Genomic DNA, 21,759 nt, shown 5'->3' with positions numbered 1-21,759 from the left:
GTCAACTTTTCTGATTTTCTTTTTAGTAAGGATACAATTTTTTTGCTTTTATAATATTTACCAGTATATTTTCTTTCAAAAATAAAAGAAAAAGCATTTAATCAGGTCATTTCATAACATGCTTCCTTGAACAGTGTTTTTGGCACTACAGACTTCCCTCTTCCAGTGTTCAAAGAAGATTGTCAGGTTTGATTAAAAAAAAAACAAACCCATATATTAAGTTCATGTATACCCAGTCTTCTGAATTCTGTTCTTTTTCTTCTATCAGTAGAATGGTTGGGGTCAAGCTGGTATTTTGCAGAATGGTATATTATATTGACAATAATCATCCTTTTGACCAAAGGATGGACAAAGAGGAAATTTCTAAGTTTAAAGTTGAAAATTAAACTCTTCCCAATAGTAAGGAGCTAAGCTAAGTGAAATGGTCTTAAGAAATAAATATCTTGAGGAAGACATGTATCATAAAATCTCACTGATATGAGGAATTCTTAATCTCAGGAAACAAACTGAGGGTTGCTGGAGTGGTTGGGGGGGTTGGGAGGGATGGGGTGGCTGGGTGCTAGACATCGGGGAGGGTATGTGCTATGGTGAGCGCTGTGAATTGTGTAAGACTGTTAAATCACAAACTTTTCCCTTAAAAAAAAAAAATAATTTATATTTAAAAAAAAAAAAAAAGCAGGAAGGGAATAATGAAGGGGGGGAAATCGGAGGGAGAGACGAACCATCAGAGACGATGGACTCTGAAAAACAAACTGAGGGTTCTAGAGCGGAGAGGGGTGGGGGGATGGGTTAGCCTGGTGATGGGTATTAAAGAGGGCACGTATTGAATGGAGCACTGGGTGTTATACGCAAACAATGAATTATGGAACACTACATCAAAAACTAATGTATGGTGATTAACATAGTGTAATAAAAAAAAGAAATATCTTTAAAAAAGAAAAAGAAATACCTTAAGCATAAAATGAAGTATGCATAATTTATATATTTTATCATTAATATGTTACTCTGTACATTGGTCTGTGTTAAATTCCATCAGTCATATTTCTACCCACAGACCATATACTGGTTCTTGTAAAAAATAATTTATTTTGTACCTATAATGTGTGAGGCTCTTTGTAGGGGCAGGAGATAGAATAGTGAACATTACTGACAAACATGTGAGAGAGAGAGAGAGAGAGTGTGACACACATACATATGCCAAATATATAGATTCAGAAAGGACTGGAATGAATTTATTAATGATAAAACTACTGAAGAACTAAAAGACAAGGTGGAACTCTGCCTGTCATATTCGGTGGGATAGATGGTGATCATTCCTTTACAGACAGAGAAGGTGGAGATTAGGATTAGCCTTGTGTGGCATTTACATGAGTTTTCTCTTGGCCCACTAGATACTTGGAATATTTTCATCCCTCCAAGTAATATAAGGAGTTTTGTTTGTTTTTTTAAATGTGGCAATGTGTTAAACTTCCAGGAACTAATTCTTGTTGGTTATTACTTCATTATATATAAATTTTTATTTCAGTCAACACTGAAAAAGAAAATACACTTCCACTAATTTTTTTTTTTAATAACACCTCTTTTGAGACTTCCATTTCTCCTCATTTGTCTTCTTCCTAAGAAATTGGAACTGTTTCTAGCTTACGTCTTCAGATGTCATTGCCTTTAAATGATAGTTAAAAACTCTAAGGCCAAAGATTGGTACTGAGAATATTTCTGTTCACTAATCTTATTCTATAATAGCAACTCACTTACTTAAATTTTGTCTTTCCAATACATCCATTAAAAAATAATACTATCTTTTATTGAGCACCTACTACATGCCAGGCATTTTATAAACATCATTTGTAATCAAACAGTGCTTCATGGTAAACATTAATTTACAGATAATGAAACTGAAATTTAATGAGGTTATATTTTCCAGGTTCATAGAGAGTAGTTCTTTAGAATTCCATCTCTATACCTTACTTCCTCTCCGAGACATAGTTTATCCTTATCCAGTGTTTTAATTCCAACTGTAAAAAATTTTTAAAGCATGGAAGTATAAGGGTATATACTTTTTAAAAAGTTAATTAAAAAAGCAGAAATACTTTTAAATTTATGTGTGGCCATGTAACTTAGAATTATAGATGTTAAATGCAGTTGTTAATTACTGTGACAAAATAATTATTTCAATATTTCTTATTGGAAACATATATTTTAAGTTTTAAACGATATGATGCTATTTGGAAAGTTTAGCTATTTTATAAGAACTCTTGCCAAGTTTTTTTTTAACACCATGAATTAATAAGCTTCATAATTAAGGCAGCTGCTTCACACTTCTATTGTTAACCAGTGACATTACATCTGTCTTGCTCCATTGATGCCCTCCTCCTACTTATTGAAGCATTTAGCAGTTTTGGCAACAGGGATTACATGGCATGGAGTAAGTAGTCTAATTAGATATAAGTGAAAATCCTGAGGGAAAAGGACATTTAAAAAGTAATTTAAAGATTCTCTTAATGATGTTGGCACTGAAAGCCCACGTCTAGAGTAGAAAGTGCCTGTCGTCATGGCAAACAAAGATCATGATTTGATATGTTCAGTGAACTTTTAGAAGCTAACCTATTTTAAAATGATAATAGAAATGAAAAGATTTCAAAGTTAGAGAAAATTTATTTGAACAGATTTATGAATATGCTTGCTATCGAATTAATAGCTTTGAAAAAAAGCAGAATATGCCCCAAATGTATTCTGTCTCTAGAATTTCCAATAATTTTTTTAAAAGATATACTCAGTTGTTATGGTTCTTGTGACTACACAGAAACATAAGATTATTTATCAAATATCCAATCTGAAAAGTTGTGAAATTCTTATTTTTTCACAAAGCCTTGGATATTGACTAAAAGTATGGTTTTCATATGTTAATATAAAATAGAACCATTCCAAATTTAGAAAAGTACCAGAGCAATAAGATTTTTATATGTCAATAAATTTCCAGGTTTGGCAGTTCTCTGTACTGCTTTCTTTAAAAGCATACAGATTCTTCGCTCTGCTCATATATAGAGCATTTTCAGTAATAGGGCATTTTTAATGCTCAAATTTTGTCCTGTTTGGGCACAACTACAAATCTTTTGGTAGAAAATTGCAAACACATCTTTCTCAAACATGAGATTGGAAAAATAAGCAATATTGTTTTAAAAAGAGAGAAATTTAAAACAAAACAAATAAAAAGGACAAGTGAGATATGAATAGCATCAGTAGGGGACCCAGCATGCAAAATTAAAGAGTTCATTAAAGGAAGAATGAAAGGAAGGAGAGGTTAACTGAGTAACAGTGAACACCACCAACCTCGTGGCCTTCCATTTCCAAATAACCTCCTGACAGTTGCAGGATCCCATCTGCTACTCTTTATCTTCCTGGTGGGGAAACCTAATGGGATATCTTCCAGGGTTTGTGAGAGGAGCGTCCCTAACCCTCAGGCTGGGGAGCTGCCTGGCATCTTTTGGACAGGCACAGATGGCAAATGTCTTGAAAAAAAGTTCTCTTTCTACTTCTCTTGGTCTCTTTCCCTTGAGACTTTCCCTCTTCTCCCTTATTTCTCAGCTTCTTCCTGGCTTTCTGTACATATAAGCTCTCCTCAGCACAAAGAGTGCAATATTTTCCTGGTAAAAGACCTCAGTCTTAAATATATCTGTTGTGCTTCAATAGATTACTTCAAGATTTTTAAGCTGATTATGTTCTGATGAGCCTAAAACGTATTTATGATGTTACCTGAGATTTGTCCTGTTTTAAATTTTGGTGGTTTTTTTTTTTTGGCTTCCTAAAATGTCCCACAGAATGACAACTGGCAATTATTAGGAATCTAATTGTTTGTGATTAAGTAAAATTGTTAATTAGGAAATGATTTTACATATCAAAATATGAAAAGCTTTGATATTTCTTTCTTTATCACCTAATTTAACTTCCTCATTTTGTCGAAGAACAAAGACCCATTCTTGCCCAAGAAGACACAATCAGTGTGGAAAAATAATATAAAAACTCAACTCTCAGTAGGGAAAGGGCAAAGTTGGAATTAGAATTCATATCTCCCAGCAACCTTTTAAATGTCTTGTTTCTCCCTTTGCCATTTTATACTTTTCTTTTTCCTCTTCTTGCCTCTTATTTTGCCCTTTTATTTAAACTTACAAAGCACAAGGTACATAAAATACACCATTAACCTTCTCAGCCTAAGCTATCTATAAAAAATACTTTTGGCTTGTCAGCATTTATTAAGATTTGCTAAGTGTTCTGTCCAATACTCAGTGTACTTTGGGGAATACCAAAGAAATAGAAGACCCATATCTTTTAAGGAGATTTGTCCTGGAGCCCAAAGATCCTAATAAAAACAAGGGATAGGCTTGTGCTAAATACCTGTTTCTTGGCTATTGCTGCTGAATATAGCTGCCACCTATGCATGAGAAGTGTTTAGTCGTACTTATGGCATTCTGTTTGAAAATAGAACCAACAGGAATTTATGGGTTAATTATAAGTAAACAGAGGAAATAAAGACAAATACCAATGCTGACATTGCTGTCCCCAAAAAGTAAGAATTACCAGCCTGGCCTATAGGCAGGAGGTGTATAAGTCATGGGGGTCATATAAGTATTTGCAAAAGGAGTCTACATTTAGACATTTTTTAATTACAACTATAATCTTGGATGGTATCATATAAATTATGTTTATAAAACTCCAGGGTAGTTTATAGGGAACCCTATCACGAATCATTTGGCAAAGGAAATCATCATTAATTTAGTTTTGAAAATATTTTATCATTGGTACCTTTGCTTAATTTAATGATATCAGATATCATAACTATTTAGAATTGTCAATACAGGGCTGCCTGGGTGGCTTAATCAGTTAAGCATCCCACTCTTGATTTTGGCACAGATCATGATCTCAGGGTCCTGGCATCGAGCCCTGCATTAGGCTCCACTCAGCGGCAAGTCTGCTTAAGATTCTCTCTCCCTCTCCTTCTCTCCCCTGTGCACTTGCGTGCGCTCTCTCTCTCTCTCTCTCTCCAAAATCAGTAAATAAATCTTTAATTTAAAAAAAAAAAGAATTATTGGGACACCTGGGGGTGGCTCAGTCAGTTAAGCGTCTGCCTTCGGCTCAGATCATGATCCCAGGGTGTTGGGATTGAGTCCCACATCGGGCTCCTTGCTCAGCAGAGAACCTATTTCTCCCTCTGCCTGCCACTCCCCCTGCTTGTGCTCGCACTCTCTCTGTCAAATAAATAAACAAAATCTTAAAAAAAAAGAATTATTGATACACATACCATCACATTGGGGAAATAAAAATAACATCAAAGGTTATGATATTGCTGGAATCAAATCTCTTCCCTAAATTCTAGCCATTTGTCACTTCATTCTGTGAGTCAGTAGAGTGTTGTTTAAACTTCAAAAATAAATAGAAGATAAATGGAAACTTAAACATTGGATAAAATATTTTAAAATGCAGTTTTTGTATGCCAGAAATTGGTTTCTGCTCAAAATGTTTCTAATATAATCCCAATAAAGTTAAGTGCTCTAAAATCATTGTTAAGGTCCTATTGGTCCAGCAGGTGGAACAGTTCAGAAATCAATGCCAGCTCCTTCCTCAATTAATAATGGTGATCAGAAATTTTCCAAAAGGCTCATGGTTCCTGTCTTAAGTATCTTCCAAATACAAATAATGCCAAAACATTGTTTAAACTAAAAATATATCATCCTGCCCTTTATTCTCAGAGAGCTGCCAAGTAGGTAAATAAGTGTAATTATTCCCAATACTTAAAGCCAACTCAATGTATTTCAGTATCACTTCTGTATAGCAGAGCAAAAGAAAAACTAAACATCCTAATTTCTTTTCCAACCCCCAACTGGTATAAGTGGAGTCCACAATATTACATTATTTTAAAAACATGAAATTTTAAAAGGAAAAAATAATCATGGACATACTCCTTGTTGCTGAGGGACATAATAGCCTTCTAGATTAACTAATGTGCCAGGCTTTTTCTTTATGTAATAATGTAGAAAAACAATAGAATCACTATGTGCTTAAAAATATATATATTTTAAAAACTGTGTTGACAGTTTGGGATCAAACTTTGGTGAATTCTCTGTTGTAAAGTATATTAAAGTGTATCTTAATATGTGTTTAAAAATAAGTCATTATATGTAGCCATCTCCCTGGTTTATTAAATTTTATTGTACAAATAATACTACTTTATAAGTTTAGAAGGCTTTTAGTGAAAACAGTACAATCATCCTTCCTTAATTTGTTATTTGGCTATATTTCCTTATACTTAATATTTAATATTGTTCACCCACTTATTGGTTATCAGACCACCACTAGTCCTTGTACATTTAGCCATTATTTAGTCTATATAGAGATTTATATCTTCTGATTATTTTCTCCAAAGCAGTTTCTTATCAATAAATCCTTCTGAGTAATTCTTTTCATAGTCCTATTTTAAAGGAAACAGCCAATAGTCCAAGTACAGAATGATTCATAACTATGACTTTTGTGATATCACCACTGTAAACACCTCATGGAGTTACCGGGAAGATTAAATTAGTTAATATAGGTAAAGCACATAACAGTCCTTTGCTCATTTACAGTAAACTCAGTAAACAGAAACTATTATTATATTTAATAATAATATTTATTACATACAGACTATGCTCCAGGCATGGAGAATACAACAGCAGACTAGGCGGATGAAGTTTCCATACTCATGGACCTTATATTCATAGTGGGTCTAGTAAACAAACAAGTAAATAAACATATAATATAACAAAGATATAAATGGGATTTTTTAAAAATCAGGCAAGTGTCTACAGGTAACTAGAGGAGACTGTTCTAGATAGGACAGTTAAAGAAAGCTTTTCTGAGGAGATGTTTGAACAGAGAAGTGAAGGACATGAGCAACCAACTCATGAGAAAGCCTTGGGGAAGAAATTCTAGGCAGTAGGAAAAGCATATGCAAAGGCCATCAAGCAGGAATTACTTGTCAGGTTCAGAGAATAGCAGGGAAGCCAGTATGGTTAGAGCAGAACAAGCATTGGAAGGGCATGGTATGCAGGGGCTAGGGCATCTGTGGTCTCCCTAGGGAGTCTGGATTTTGTCCTTTAAGTGTTCAAAGAAGCCATTGGAAGGGTTTTGATCAAAAGAGTGATGTGATATTATTTGTTCTGAAAAAAACCACTCTGGCTCCTTAGTAGAGAAATGGTTGTTAGTCAAATAGAAGAGAAATGGGTGAAAGTCAAGGTGAGAGAAAATGGCTTGGATAGAATGGTCAGAAGTTGAAATGATGCATAGTAGTTAGACTCAGGATGTTTTGAAAATAGAACCAACAGGAATTGATGGGTTAATTTTAAGTAAACAGAGAAAATAAAGTCAATGCTAGGTTTTTGGCCTGAACAACTTCATAAAGAGAATACCATTTACTGAGGTAGAGAAGACTAGGTAAAAAAGGTGGGGTCTGTGTTTACTTGGGGGGGGCTGGTAACTGGCATATGGATGGTATTCAAAATTTCAATCCTGAGGTTGGGTAGGTTGGGTGAGATTGGGTGGAATAAGTATTGAAGAGAAGTCTGTGGAGCTAGAGAGATTTATAATGCTAAGCAAAGTCAGTCAGTCAGAGAAAGACAAGTACCATATGATCTCAGTCATATGTGAAATTTGAGAAACAAAACAAACAAAGGGGGGAAAAAAGAGACAAACCAAGAATAGACTTTTAACTACAGAGAACAAACTGATGAGGGCAGGTGGTTGAGGGGATGGGTAAAATAGGTGATGGGGTTAAGGAGTGCCCTTGTGATGAGCACCAGTGTTGTATGGAAGGGTTGTATCACTATATTGTATACCTGAAACTAAAATAACACTGTATGTTAACTATACTAGAATTAAAATTAAAAACACAAAAGAAAAGTGGTCTGAGGATTGAGCTCTGGGAACTTAGCATGTTGAGGTTGGGGAGAAAGAGGAGAAGGTGGGTCAGCAAAGAAAACTGAGAATGAGAGATGACAAGTGGAAGGAAAACCTCCAGGAGAGTGAATGGTTCTGGAAGCCAAGGGGGGAAATATATCTCAAGAAGGGGATGGTGATTAACTGGGTTAAAGATTATTGATATAAAGTGGGTGAGAGCTCCAATTGTTCATTTGACTTGATAAGATAAAGATCCTAGATGTCTTTCATGAGTAATTTCAGCAGAGTGATAGGAGACAAAAACCTTATTTTATTTGAAAGGACCCAGAGACTGAGTTATAAGAAAGCAGAGATAGTAAATATAGCTAATTCTTACTTGGAACTGGGGACAGGATATAAAATCAATTTCCTTTTTCAAGATATAGAATATTTGTATGCAGATAAAAATGATCCTATAGTGAGGTAAAAAATGATGTTATGGGAAAGAGCAAAGTCCTTAAGAAAACAAAAGGGAAATAGGAATCAACGCATAAGTGGAAAAATTAGATAGCAGAGCAGACTAATCCATTGTAATGGGAGAAAAGATGGAGTATTGGGGTATAGGTTAGTTAGGTGGTAAGATAATGAGGAAATCCCCTTGTGTTTGCTTTAATTTTTTTATAAACTTAAGAAGCAAGGTCCTCAGCTGAAACTGAGGAGGTGGGGAAAGACCTGTGAATGTGGACAAAGGCCATTAATAGACCAAGGGGCCATAGTGTGGTAGAATGAATATGGCATTTGCATTTAGGAAACATGGGTTCAAATCTCAGCATGGCCATTTTAACTTCTTTGTGTAAGTGGCAAGTCATTTAATTTCTTATTCTCGGTTTCCTCATTCATTAAAAAATGTGCAGTCATACCTGCCCTACTTATCATCACAGGATTAGTGTGAAGATCTAATAAGATAAAAATACATGTTCAAACATATCTGACCTTGATCTAGGTAGATTTTTTTTGTTTGGTGCTATGTTTTCGTTTATGTTTCTTATTTGTGTTTTGCTTTTGTTTTGCATTCAAAACTGTCATACTCTAGATACTTATACATGTTTTAAGGGTCCAGAACACTTGGTCTCTCTCTCTCTATCAGAAGGGCTGGCCTTATTGGATTCACTAAGAAACTTTTTATTTCATTATTAATATTTGGAGGAGTATAGAAGAATACAGAGTCTTATTTCTCTTATGATCCCAAGTACAGCTTTGCCCTTACCCTACCATGTAGTTAGTGAGTTTTATTATTGCTTTTTCAAAAGAACACATGGTAACTTCATTCGAGAGATGTTGGTTTCCTTGATGGCAGTGTCATTTTCTGAGTTTTCTCTTACCCTTACTCCCCTACTCCCTTGTTCCTTCTTCCTTTCTCTCCAGGTTAATATTTTACTAGAGGCCATGGCTCTGGGTTTTAGTGTACCACAGGGGAGTGACAAAGTCTGTAAAAGTAATGATTCCCCACTGCCACATCATCCTACCTCCAAATAAAAAAGCACTACGGTTCTTTAATGAGACATTACCCTGGCTTCCAGACCAATGTCTGTGTTGCTACGAGTGTTCATCTATTTATAGTTGTTAAAAACCACTTAGTAATTAAAAGAATTCATAAAGTAATTATGACTTGTAATAGTGATTATGGCTGGGTGATTACTCCTTCACTCAGATGCTTTGCAAATGGATTAGCACTTCTTTGAATTAGGAACTTGGACTTGAAATCTATGAGGAAGCTATATTAATAAGAAAAATGTTCTTTCTTTTGGGACTAAGCAGAAAGCTGTAAAACAGCCAGGAAGCCACTGGGATCCTGGATGAGAGAAAAACCAGGCAAATCAAATTGGTCAAATTAGGCATATATTCATCTGGAAAAATTCTCTTCATTCAGTTGCAGTTAAAGCTCTGGTCAATTTAATCTAGTTCATTAGTAATGCCAACTCTAAAATGGGCTGTGATATTTGTGGTTTCTCTTCCTGAATAAGTAGGCAAATATTACATTATTTAATCTGATATTTGAGGAAGGAGAACCATATTTAGAGTCCAGGTATTTTTAAAATACAGGTTTTCAAAAATTAAAATTTTCCATATACAAATAGACAAAGCCCTACGTCATTTTATTTTCTAGTGAGGAAATAAATGCCCATTCTTTCTATTGCTCTGTACTTTTTAAATCTCTTCCTTCCTTTACTGTAGTTTCTTCTTTGCCTCCCTTACTGGTTGCACTTTCTCTTGTCCTTCATTTTCTCTTTTTAGAAGCTTATATGTTCTGTATCTACCACCATCCTACAGATATTCTTAAACACACATCTTCAGCAGTTCCAACAAGTATTTGTTTAGCACCTACCATGTTAGGTATAAGAGGACAGTGATAATTAAGGTATGGTCCCTGCCTTTAGGAAGGGACTAGCCCTATCCCTAAGAAGTAATTATAATTTGATATTAACTCTTTTGAAAGTATAAGTTGTACTAGTATGTCTGGAGTATGATAAATCTAGTTATTTAGAATATGGGCTTCAGAGTCACACAAACATGACTCCACCATTTTCTAAATATGTGATCTTGGGTTAGTCACTTAATCTGTCCAAGTTTCATGCTCTTTTATAAAATAAAGGAGAAGGTTAAATAAAATAATGTGTGTAAAGCCTCAGTACATTGCTTACAATATGATACTTGAATTCTTTGAATTAGGAACTGAAGTCACTCACATCTGTTATTGCTAGTTTTCATGAATATTTTGATATATAATGCACTAGTTGATGAATTGTAATTTATATAAATCATATCTACATATGACAAATACCATTAACCTCCTCTATTCAAAAGATAAAGATTACAAGATAAATTCAGGTTCATTACCATGCCATACAAGATTGTTCTAAGTCTGGCTGCAGTGTAGGTTGGAGTGCAAATAGCCTCCAGTCTTCGACTGCTCTTCCCCTTTTGGTCCTCCATGGAGCTCATGCTATTCCATATGCAGGAATACCTCCTTCCCCAGGTAAGCCAGAACAATTTTCACACATTGGTGTGAAGCTCTAACACAACAAAAAGAAAACATAAAATCATTGGTTAAGGGATGATTTATTCAACAAGTGTTGTTGGGCAAATTGTATAACATTTTGGAAAAATATTCAAGTTAGATTCTAATTTCACAGCATATATTAGAATAAATTTCAGTTAGATTAAGGATTAAAGCCAAAATAATGTTAAAATTTCAAAGAGATATGGGGGAAGAAGCACAAAAAGCATAAAGGAATTGAAGAAATTGCAAAGGAAATGGATGGATTTGCCTACATAAATGTATAAAATATATGAATGTCTCTATACAGTTTTTGAAGTATTAGTATTTGTTACAGTTATGATACAGAAGTAATGTATTTTAATTTTTTAATTAAAAAGAAAACTCTGGCTCCGGTTATAAAATGAAAAGAGGACACTGATAAAGTTTTCATTAACCCAGTCTTTCTAGAAAGAAATTTGATAGTATCTGTCAAAGTTAAAAAAAAAAAAAAGCCTTTAAGAAACTTCTGCTTCCTGGTGTTGTGATTCCATCTTTAGGAGTCTATCCTAAAGAAACAAGTATGTTGTCAAGATATATGTACACAGATGTTCAACACAGCATTATTTATAATAGTAAAAAAAAAAAAAAAAACCTGGAAAACTTTTCTAAAAAGACCAAAACTGTCTTCTTTAGGAATAAATAATATACACTCACTTAAATATAAACTTAAGTTTTTTGAAAGAGAATCAGTGGACAGGTGTTTTTTGTTTTGATTTGTTCATTCATAGCCCTGTGTGTACATTCTAGTACTGAGATATTCGTGCTTGCCTTGTCAGACAATAGAGGATCATGTACTAATTAGCTGAGTTTGAAAAACTCTTGCCAAGAAAAAGATCTAGCCAGTGATTAATAATTCTTAGCAAACTGTAGTCTTCCCACTGTGAGAAAGACTAAAATGAATATTTTTATGCTGAGCCATTATACATATGGCAGAAGCCTAGATTTTTTTCTCCAGTGATGCATTATAAGCTGCATATCTTTTGACTTCTCAACCCAAAGAAATGGATGTGCCCCATTTTCATTCTTACATGTATTCTGAAAAATGTTGTTGTTACTACCAAATAAAATGCATAGATATGGTCTTTATTACAGTAGTACTATTCATACCATCTGCATTTTATTTTAACATTACATTCTCCTAAAAAAGGACTCCACTTACTTTACAGTGTTATCCAGCTGACAGTCCAGTAGAATATAAGCATGTCTCAGAAATTTGATTATGTCAGAAAGTTAGAACTCACTTTGCTTAAAAAAAAAAAACACACAAAAACGAAAAACTGGGAGGTAAGAGGGATTTCCAAGTGTCATGCTCCTCACATACATAAAATTCTACATGTTCTTATGTCTTCACTATTTTGTATGTAATTCAGAGGAATAATGCAGTTTGGCAGAAGCACGATAGTCTCAGTTTTAAAGTATTTCCGTTGGCAAAGGAGAATTTTTCATATATACAGCTTCAACTTATTAGATTTAGGTCCTTAACACCATCTTTGTAGGTATTTTCTGTTATTTATTAAAGTGTCAGCAGATTTGTAAGACAAATGCCAAACAGGTATCTTCTACTCACAAATGAACAAACTTGTCTTGTAGAACCATTGACCGAGCTAGCAGCGTATTGCTCTGCTGCGCTGAAAGCACAGCAAGTGGAGTAACCTTGAACTACTTTTAAACTGTTTTAATCAGTGAAGGAGGAAGAGAAGCGAGAGGGGAAAGAATCAGTAAGACATTGAAATAACCAGTAAAAGCAATTAAAATCGGAGGAAAAGTGTTCTGCGTAATACCAGGCTAGAACTTAAAAGCAGAGTGAGTTGTTGTTGTTGTTGACTGGAAATATGGTGTAATGATTACTTAAAATATCTTTTTAAATAAAATTCCTAAATATATGTCATATGGATTTCAGAATTCAAAGAACTGAAATGCTATAAGATACTCTTGGAACTTTGCCAAAAAAAATTTTCTTTGATGATTGAGATGACCCATAAAGATCTTTTAGAGTCCTAGAACTGTCATTATAAACATCAGTCATCATTACATTATGGACATGTTGAAGTACAGGGGGGGTTCATTAATAAAGAGCTGATAAGAATCCAGTCAAACTCAGAATTGCTCTTGGTAAACCATAAGCAATGGTTCTTTCCTTTTTGGAGAAGGCAGAAGTCCACAGATTTATTACATCAGTGTGTCAGTAAAAGAAAGCTAAGTGAAATTAAAGGCCACAGATCCTTTGTGTAACACTTGCTTAGAAACTGATTAAGCAGGCTTACTTTTTAAAACAAGTAGTTGGTTGCTATATTTGAGAATCTGGGAATGTGTATATGTCTAATGTAATGTCATGCTGCTCTCTAGAAGTTTAATTTAGAGTTAATTGCCCCATATGAATATCAAATTTAAAAGCTTATCGGTTTCTTGCCATTTGCGACAACATAGATGGACCTGGAGGGCATTATGCTAAGGGAAATAAGACAGAAGGACAAATACCATATGATTTCACTTATATGTGGAATCTAAAAAACAAAAATAAACAAAACAGAAACAAACTCACAGATATGGGAAATGAACTGTTGGTTAACAGAGGGCAGAAGAAGGTTAGAGGGTCAGGCAAAATAGGTGGAGGGGATTAAGTGGTACAAACTTCCAGTTACAAAATAAAGAAGTCATGGGGATGTAACATACAGCATTGGGAATGTATTCAATAATACTGTAATAACTTTGTATGGTGACAGATGGTAGCTAGACTTACCATGGGGACCATTTCATAATGTATGAAAATATCAAATCACTATGATGTACATCTGAGACTAATAGGATATTGTGTGTCAATTATACTTCAATTAAGAAAAAGAGCTATACTTTATAACCCCTGAACATGTTCTTTGTTTTCCAATGTTTAAAGCACCAGGAAATGCAAACTAAATCGAGGAATTCAGTTAATTTGGCTTACAGTATGTGATTGCCTATTATTGAAGAGATAGGTAGATAAATAGAGATACAGATACAAATAGATATACATACATATATATGTATTCCTATAAGATATTATGGGGTCTGAATATGACTTTAGCCATAAGAATGCTTGTTTGCTTTCTCTTGATTCACACAGAGCAGATGGATGCTTGACTGCCTGCTAATCCACAGCTGGAATGGTTTCAGCAGTTTCCACGTTGCTGGGTTAGAGTGGCTTTTCTAGTGGACTGAGAGGGCAGCAAAAGAGGGATATCATTATTCATCAGTATCCCAGTGGGAGCGCTGCCAGCAGAGATTAATTTTTTCTGTTATGCTTGTAAAACAAGCTCAGGTGGAGTCTCTAATCCTCAGGGCACGGGTGGCAGATCAAGGAAGATGCTACAAAGCTAGTTAATTTTCTGATTTCTGGGGGAAACAGAAGCTCTGTTAGATGTATAAATACATGATTGCAAATTTAAGTAGCTCAAATCCAAAGGGGATCTTCCCAGACATCTGGTACTGAAAATTTCTATTTTTCTTTGTTGCCTTTAAATATAACTTCTGAAAAGTTTGCCCCAGGGCCAAAATATTGGTAACTCTAAATATGAGGAAGTAATTAATCTTATGAGTTAATAGCAAAACATTTAATTTTACAAACATGAACAAAAGAAAAGCTTTCTGCCTAAACAGGCTCAAACATAGGATGCCTAAAGTACCCACTTAAGCATATTATCAGAAAGACATAACATTAGCTATCTGATTGGCAGGGTGGTTTTGTTTTATTTTGTTTTGTGTATATCCAGGCTATTTTTTTAATGGTTCATTTTTATTCTCCCAATTTATAATTGCCATGTGACACCTGTTTCCTCTGTGTTATTGTGTTATCCATCTATGTGTTCACATTTTTGAGCAGTTCATATAGCCTTCAAACTGAAGTTAAGTGACTTTTAAAATAAACATGACAGAACTAATACATTCATTAACCGTTGTCTTAGGATTATCTTTAAAAGCTGTTTACTAACTTCACTGCAAAAAATATTAACTTCATTCAGGCCCATGGCACTTTCTCTTGATTATTTTGTGCAGAAAATGTTCTCCATTAATGGTACTTTTCTGTTTGGCTGTGTGCTTTTGTTTTGAGAAAATGACAGGAAATTATTTGATACCAAGTCAGAAGACTAAATTTGTTGATTAAGTCAGGCAGTATGATTTTTGGTTGTAAAATGGTTAGAAGGTAAGTGTAGTTCCTAAAGTCATTCTGACTATAATACCAGAAGAAGACTTTCTTTTTTTTTATTTTATTTTATTATGTTATGTTAATCACCATACATTACATCATTAGTTTTTGATGAAGTGTTCCATGATTTACTGTTTGCGTATAACACCCGGTGTTCCATGCAGTACGTGCCCTCTTTAATGCCCATCACCACGCTAACCCATCCCCCCACCCCCCTCCCCTCTAGAACCCTCAGTTTGTTTCTCAGAGTCCATAGTCTCTCATGGTTCTCTCCCCCTCCAATTCCCCCCCCTTCATTTTTCCCTTCCTACTATCTTCTTTTATTTTTTAACATATAATGTATTATTTGTTTCAGAGGTACAGGTCTGTGAGTCATCAGTCTTACACAATTCACAGCACTCACCATAGAACATACCCTCCCCAATGTCTAGCACCCAGCCACCCCATCCCTCCCACCCCCCACCACTCCAGCAACCCTCACTTTGTTTCCTGAGATTAAGAATTCCTCATATCAGTGAGATCATATGATACATGTCTTTCTCTGATTGACTTATTTCGCTCAGCATAATACCCTCCAGTTCCATCCACGTCATTGCAAATGGCAAGATTTCATTCCTTTTGATGGCTGCATAGTATTCCATTGTATATATACACCATATCTTCTTTATCCATTCATCTGTTGATGGACATCTTGGCTCTTTCATAGTTAGGCTATCGTGGACATTGCTGCTATAAACATCGGGGTGCACATGCCCCTTCGGATCCCTACATTTGTATCTTTGGGGTAAATACCCAGTAGTGCAATTGCTGGGTCATATGGTAGCTCTATTTTCAACTTTTTGAGGAACCTCCATACAGTTTTCCAGAGTGGCTGCACCAGCTTGCATTCCCACTAAAGACACCCCCAGATTGAAAGTGAGGGGGTGGAAAATCCAAAAGAAGACTTCCAAAATGTTTTGAGTGATACAAGCCCTATTGAAATGAATTTATAACTTCTCACAGTGTTTATTTTGAATAGCAAGACATATGTTCTGGGATATTTATTTAAAATCAGACCCTCCTCAATAAATAAATAAATAAAATCAGACCCTCCTGTGACTTTAGTTACCTCTTACAATCTTTCTTTTGGCTAAGTTTTGGATTTTTATTAATAAGAGTCTTGTTGTTCTACCAAGAGCATTTTGTAAGCCAAGCAAAGATAAACATTTTAAAGCACTAAGTAGAAATCAAAAACTAACACTTCATAGAAGATTCTCCTACAAAATGGAAGATTAATGAGAGTGAGAAAGGCTTTCCAGTTACGAGGAAATAGCCAGAGGATAGTATATGGACTCGTGTAAACAAGTCTCAGAGGGACTAGAGAACTGACTAAGGAGTGAGGATGAAGTCTAGAGCTATTTGTGAAATAATTTTTGAAGTAGTAGTGACTGCTAAGAAATTTAAGTAATTGTCCCCTAAACCTGTGCCAAATAAGCCAACTTTTGTTTTCAGTTACCTGTCCCACTCAGAAAGAAAATCAGATACCTTTAAGTATTGTACGGAGCCTAAATAAGACATGAAAAAACCCACAAATCTGTAGTCTTTTCATTTTTTTAAAGTTTGTATTTAAGTCCAGTTAGTTAACATACAGTATAATACTAGTTTTAGGTGTACAATATAGTGATTCCACACTTCCATACAACACGCAGTGCTCATCACAAGCACCCTCCTGAATCCCCATCACTTATTTCATCCATCCCCCCACCCACCTCCCTTCTGGTAACCATCAGTTTGTTCTCTATAATTAAGAGTCTGTTTCTTGGTTTGTGTGTGTGTGTGTGTGTGTCTGTCTGTCTCTCTGTCCCTTTGCTTATTTGTTTTGTTTCTTAAATTCCACATATGAAATCATAACGGTATTTGTCTTTCTCTGACCTATTTCACTTAGCATAATAGTCAATAGCTCCATCCATGTTGCAAATGACAAGATTTCATTCTTTTTTATGGCTGATATTCCAATGTGTATATATGTGTATATGTGTGTGTGTGTGCGCGCGTGCATGTGTGTATGTATATATATGTGTGTATATATATGTATATGTACACACACACACCACATCTTCTTTATCCATTCATGAGTCGATGGACACTTGGGCTCTTTCCATAATTTGGCTATTGTAGATAAAGCTGCTATAAACTTCGGGGGCATGTAGTCTCTTAATTTTACATGTCCACCATAACTTATTCAAACTTGTCTTTTTCAGATAGGCCTTGCAAATCATGTGATTAATTCTGTAGCAGTATTCTGTAGGAAACCTTGTTTCAAGAGCAAATAGAAATCGTTTGTTGGATCACTCCTTAATTTTAAGTAATACATTTCCAAATCAAAATAAAAAATTAGAATATATATCAGAATTCTTCAGAAATCTTAAGGATACCTACATATTTCTTCCTAATGTAGACTTTGCTTCATAACAGTAGTTTATGTATACTCTCACATATGCAAGCTACCATTTCTTAGTTTTCCCTGAGAACCTAGATTTTTACATTTCAAATAAATCAAATTCCTTAGGATATTTAAATAAAGTTTAGAAAAGAAACTTTCTACTTAGTTAAAAAAAGCAAAAATCAAATACAATTTGGAAAATATCATGAGCTGTCTCTCCATATTGCCATCCAGTCAGTTTGGCTGACTATCAGTATGGCTGGTTGCTGTAGGTACTGTGGGACAGGTGTCTTATTTTCTGAAGTCTGGACCTCAAAGATGTGTTTGTTGATTTGACATCTAGGAATAGAATTTTTAAAACTTAGGAGGCTTTATGTGTAAGCACTGACCTGTTTTACAAGCTTTACAGTATTATGTTACATGTGTTCTTTATAGTTTTTTAATTTATTAATATTGGCAAACTATCCTGAGGAACAACCATTTATAAAAATTAAAGTTTACATTTGTATTAATGATGATAAGGCTGTCCAGATAGAATTCCGAGATACATTTGAGTATATGCAACATATATTCAAATATGCAGATTTATATAATGCATTATAGCTTGAAATTCAGAATTTTACCAGTGGTGTCATATTCTCTCTCTTGAAAAGCTACGTTAAGATTTTCAGGTCATCATTGAAACAGATTTACAATAACATTACTCACCTGCTTGTACATTGGGAGCTTTTAAATAACCATATTTTTGTTAAGGTATAGAATTTGTATCACATTCAAACCTAATTAATTGGGAGCTCTTTTACGTCACCACACTAAGTAGGTTTTGAAGAGTCAAAAAAGAAACAGTACTAGAGAACCAAGGATACTGGTCCCTAGAAAAAGCTACTTAAATTAATCTACTTAAAAGAGAGTCTAATATTTTATAGCAAGCAAGGAGAAGGAAGAAGAGAGTTTTATTGAAGATTTTATCTTAAAAATTAAAAAAGCTGTAAGGAAAAGTTCATTTACTTTTAGTTTTATATTCAACAAAATTTGAACTTCAATCTAAATTATTTGCTAACTTTTAAAGGCTGAGTCAAGTTGATTTTGTCATGATTTTTTGAGGGAACACAATTTTTCTGATATAATTATATGTATCAAGGTATAATACTTTTTACCTTGGGTTTAACTTTTAGTGCATAAATATAAAGAAAATAACTTTTCCTGAAATATACTGGAGAACATCAATTTTTACAATAACCTATCTTAGCATTTTGATATTTAAAACATTTGCTTCTGAGCACTTACAATGTCATCATTCTTACTTATTTTTCTTGTTCAATTGTTCATCAGTCTAACTCTCCCTGATTCTCATTTGCCAATGGATTTGCATGTTATTCAAGCATCACTTTCATTGATTGATGAATTAATGTATCTTTTCTAAGATGTTTAGTTTTACCTTGCAATCATTTTTCCATTGTCTTACATTGTATTGTTTAATTAATTTTGTGGAATTAGTCAGACTGACAAAGTTGTTGACTAATAACAAGGGATACGTCTTCCTTGACTTATGATAGGATTGCATCCTGATAAAGCCATCAAGTTGAAAATATCCTGTCAAAAATGCATTTAATACACCTGACCTACTGAATATCATAGCTTAGCCTAGTCTATCTTAAACATGCTCAGAACACTTGTTAGCCTACAGTTGGGCAAAATCATCTAACACAAAGTCTATTTTATAATAAAGTAAGTATTAAATATCTCATGTAATTCATTAAATATTATATTAAAAGTGAAAAACAGAGTAGTTGTATGGGCACAGAATGGTTCTTCATGTACCATTTGTTTACCTTGATGATCTCATGGCTAACTGAATCATCTTCTCAATGTACATCTGTCCTAGGCACTGAAAAGTAAGCCCTTTTCCATTATCAAATGATCTGCTTCAACTCCCCAGAAATAGTCCAAACTTCAGATGGTAGGCAGCACCCATTTTCTTTTTTTTTTTTTAATTTTAGTTAACATACAGTGAAATATTGGTTTCAGGAGTAGAATTCAGTAATTTATCACTTACATACAACACCCAGTGCTCATCACAAGTGCCCTCTTTAATGCCCATCACCCATCTAGCCCATCCCCCACCCACCTCCTTCCATCTACCCTCAGTTTGTTCTCTGTCATTAAGAGTCTCTTATGATTTGTTTCCCTCCTTTTTTCCCCCTTCCCATATGTTCATCTGTTTTGCTTCTTATAGTCCACATATGAGTGAAATCATATGATATTGGTCTTTCTCTGATTTATTTCACTTAGCATGATATCCTCTAGCTCTATCCATGTCATTGCAAATGGCATGATTTCATTCTTTTTGATGGCTGAGTAATATTCCATTACACACACACACACACACACACACACACACACACACACCACATCTTCTTTATTCATTCATCAGTCAAGGGACATTTGAGCTCTCTCCATAGTTTGGCTATTGTTGATAATGCTGCTGTAAACATTGGTGCATGTACCTCTTTGAATCTGTATTTTTGTATCCTTTAGATAAATACCTAGTAGTGCAATTGCTGGATCATAAGGTAGTTCTATTTTTAACTTTTTGAGGAAGCTCCATATTGTTTTCTGGAGTGGATGCACCAGTTTGCATTTCCACCAACAGTGCAAGAGAGTTCCCCTTTCTCCTCATCCTCACCAACACCTGTTGTTTTTTGTGTTGTTAATTTTAGCCATTCTGACAGGTATGTGGTGGTATCTCATCATGGTTTTGATTTGTATTTCCCTGATAATGAGTGATGTTGAGCATCTTTTCATGTGTCTGCTAGCCATCTGGATGTCTTCTTTGGAAAAGTGTCTATTCATATCTTCTGCCCATTTCTTAACTGGATTATTTGTTTTTGAATGTTAAGTTTGATAAGTTCTTTTTCTTTTTCAAGTAGGCTTTATGCCCAATATAGAGCCTAACACAGGGCTTGAACCCACAAACCTGAGATCAAGACCTGAGCTGAGATCAAGAGTCGGATGCTTAATTGACTGAGTCACCCAGGTGCCCTTCGATAAGTTCTTTATAGATTTTGCATAGTAACCCTTTATCGCATATGTAATATGCACATATCTTCTCCCATTCTGCAAACTGCCTTTTAGTTTTGGTGACTGTTTCCTTTGCTGTGCAGAAGCTTCTTATCTTGATGAAGTCCCAATAGTTCATTTTTGCTTTTGTTTCCCTTCCCTCTGGTGACATGTCTAGTAAGTTGCTACAGCCGAGGTCAGAGAAGTTGCTGCCTATGTTCTCCTCTAGGTTTGATGGTTTCCTGTCTCACATTAAGGTCTTTCATCCATTTTGAATTTATTTTCATGTGTGGTATAAGAAAGTGGTCCAGTTTCATTGTTCCGCATGTCGCTGTCCAGTTTTCCCAACCATTTGTTAAAGAGACTGTCTTTTTTCCATTGAATATTCTTTCTGCTTTGTCAAAGATTAGCTGACCATATAAGTAACACTCATTTGCACTCAAAATAAAAAAATGCCTGCAATCTACCAGGTACTGTGCCATATATAAAATATATATATAATTTCATTTTCTTCTCAAAATATAACAGAACCCTTTGGAGTAGGTATTATCCTGTTTTGTAGAGAAATTTGAGGATTTCAAACTTTAAGAAAGTCTACAAGAGTTAAGTGACAGAAGCAGGATTCATCCCAGTTCTAATTCCAAAACTGGAATACTTTCAAGTACACCTTATTGTCTCTGTAAGCAAAATAGGAGAAAATGCTAAATAACCCATCTCTTTTTTCAAAAATGACATCTTTTAGATGTGTGGTTTATATTTTAGTTTATTGTAGTAATGTAAAGATATAGAGACGACTGGATAGCAGTCTAAGAAGTGCAACAGACCCTCTCCAAAGGGAAACCCATTTAACTGCTAGAGTGTTACTCTCTCTTTACAAAGTTCAAAAGTTGTCCTAAGGGCATACAGCAAATGGAGAAACACCTAGTCAAGAAAATCTAAATCTCAAAAAAGAGTGAAAGGCTGTGGATTTGAGCTATTCATGTCCCTGCCACAGTGCAAGATATGACAGAAGATTTGTTGAAGGCATTTGCAGTAAAAAAGATGGGACTACCTCTCCATTCTAGGCTATATTTTCATCCCAAAATGGGCTAG

General features: G+C 34.7%; 1 protein-coding gene across 6 annotated transcripts in view; it reads left to right on the top strand.

The window, feature by feature from the left end:
* The window catches only part of ASCC3 (activating signal cointegrator 1 complex subunit 3), a 332,162-nt gene that overhangs the window by 262,538 nt on the left and 47,865 nt on the right, over nucleotides 1-21,759 (top strand). Inside the window, exon 37 of one of the 6 annotated variants that reach the window (XM_073893707.1) lies at nucleotides 17,430-17,513. The exons of 4 other annotated variants lie outside the window; for them this stretch is intronic. In XM_073893707.1, the coding sequence (XP_073749808.1) occupies nucleotides 17,430-17,447 (18 nt within the window). In that variant the 3' untranslated portion in view covers nucleotides 17,448-17,513. Of the gene's footprint in view, nucleotides 1-17,425; nucleotides 17,514-21,759 lie in introns of those variants that run through there. One more of the 6 variants, XM_073893706.1, reaches the window with a different exon arrangement.

Source organism: Callorhinus ursinus, unplaced genomic scaffold, assembly GCF_003265705.2.
Source record: "Callorhinus ursinus isolate GAN/ISIS: 27379988/994484 unplaced genomic scaffold, GSC_fseal_2.0 scaffold6, whole genome shotgun sequence".
In the NCBI taxonomy this organism is placed as follows: domain Eukaryota; kingdom Metazoa; phylum Chordata; class Mammalia; order Carnivora; family Otariidae; genus Callorhinus; species Callorhinus ursinus.
This window is presented reverse-complemented; position numbering and strand designations above follow the sequence as displayed.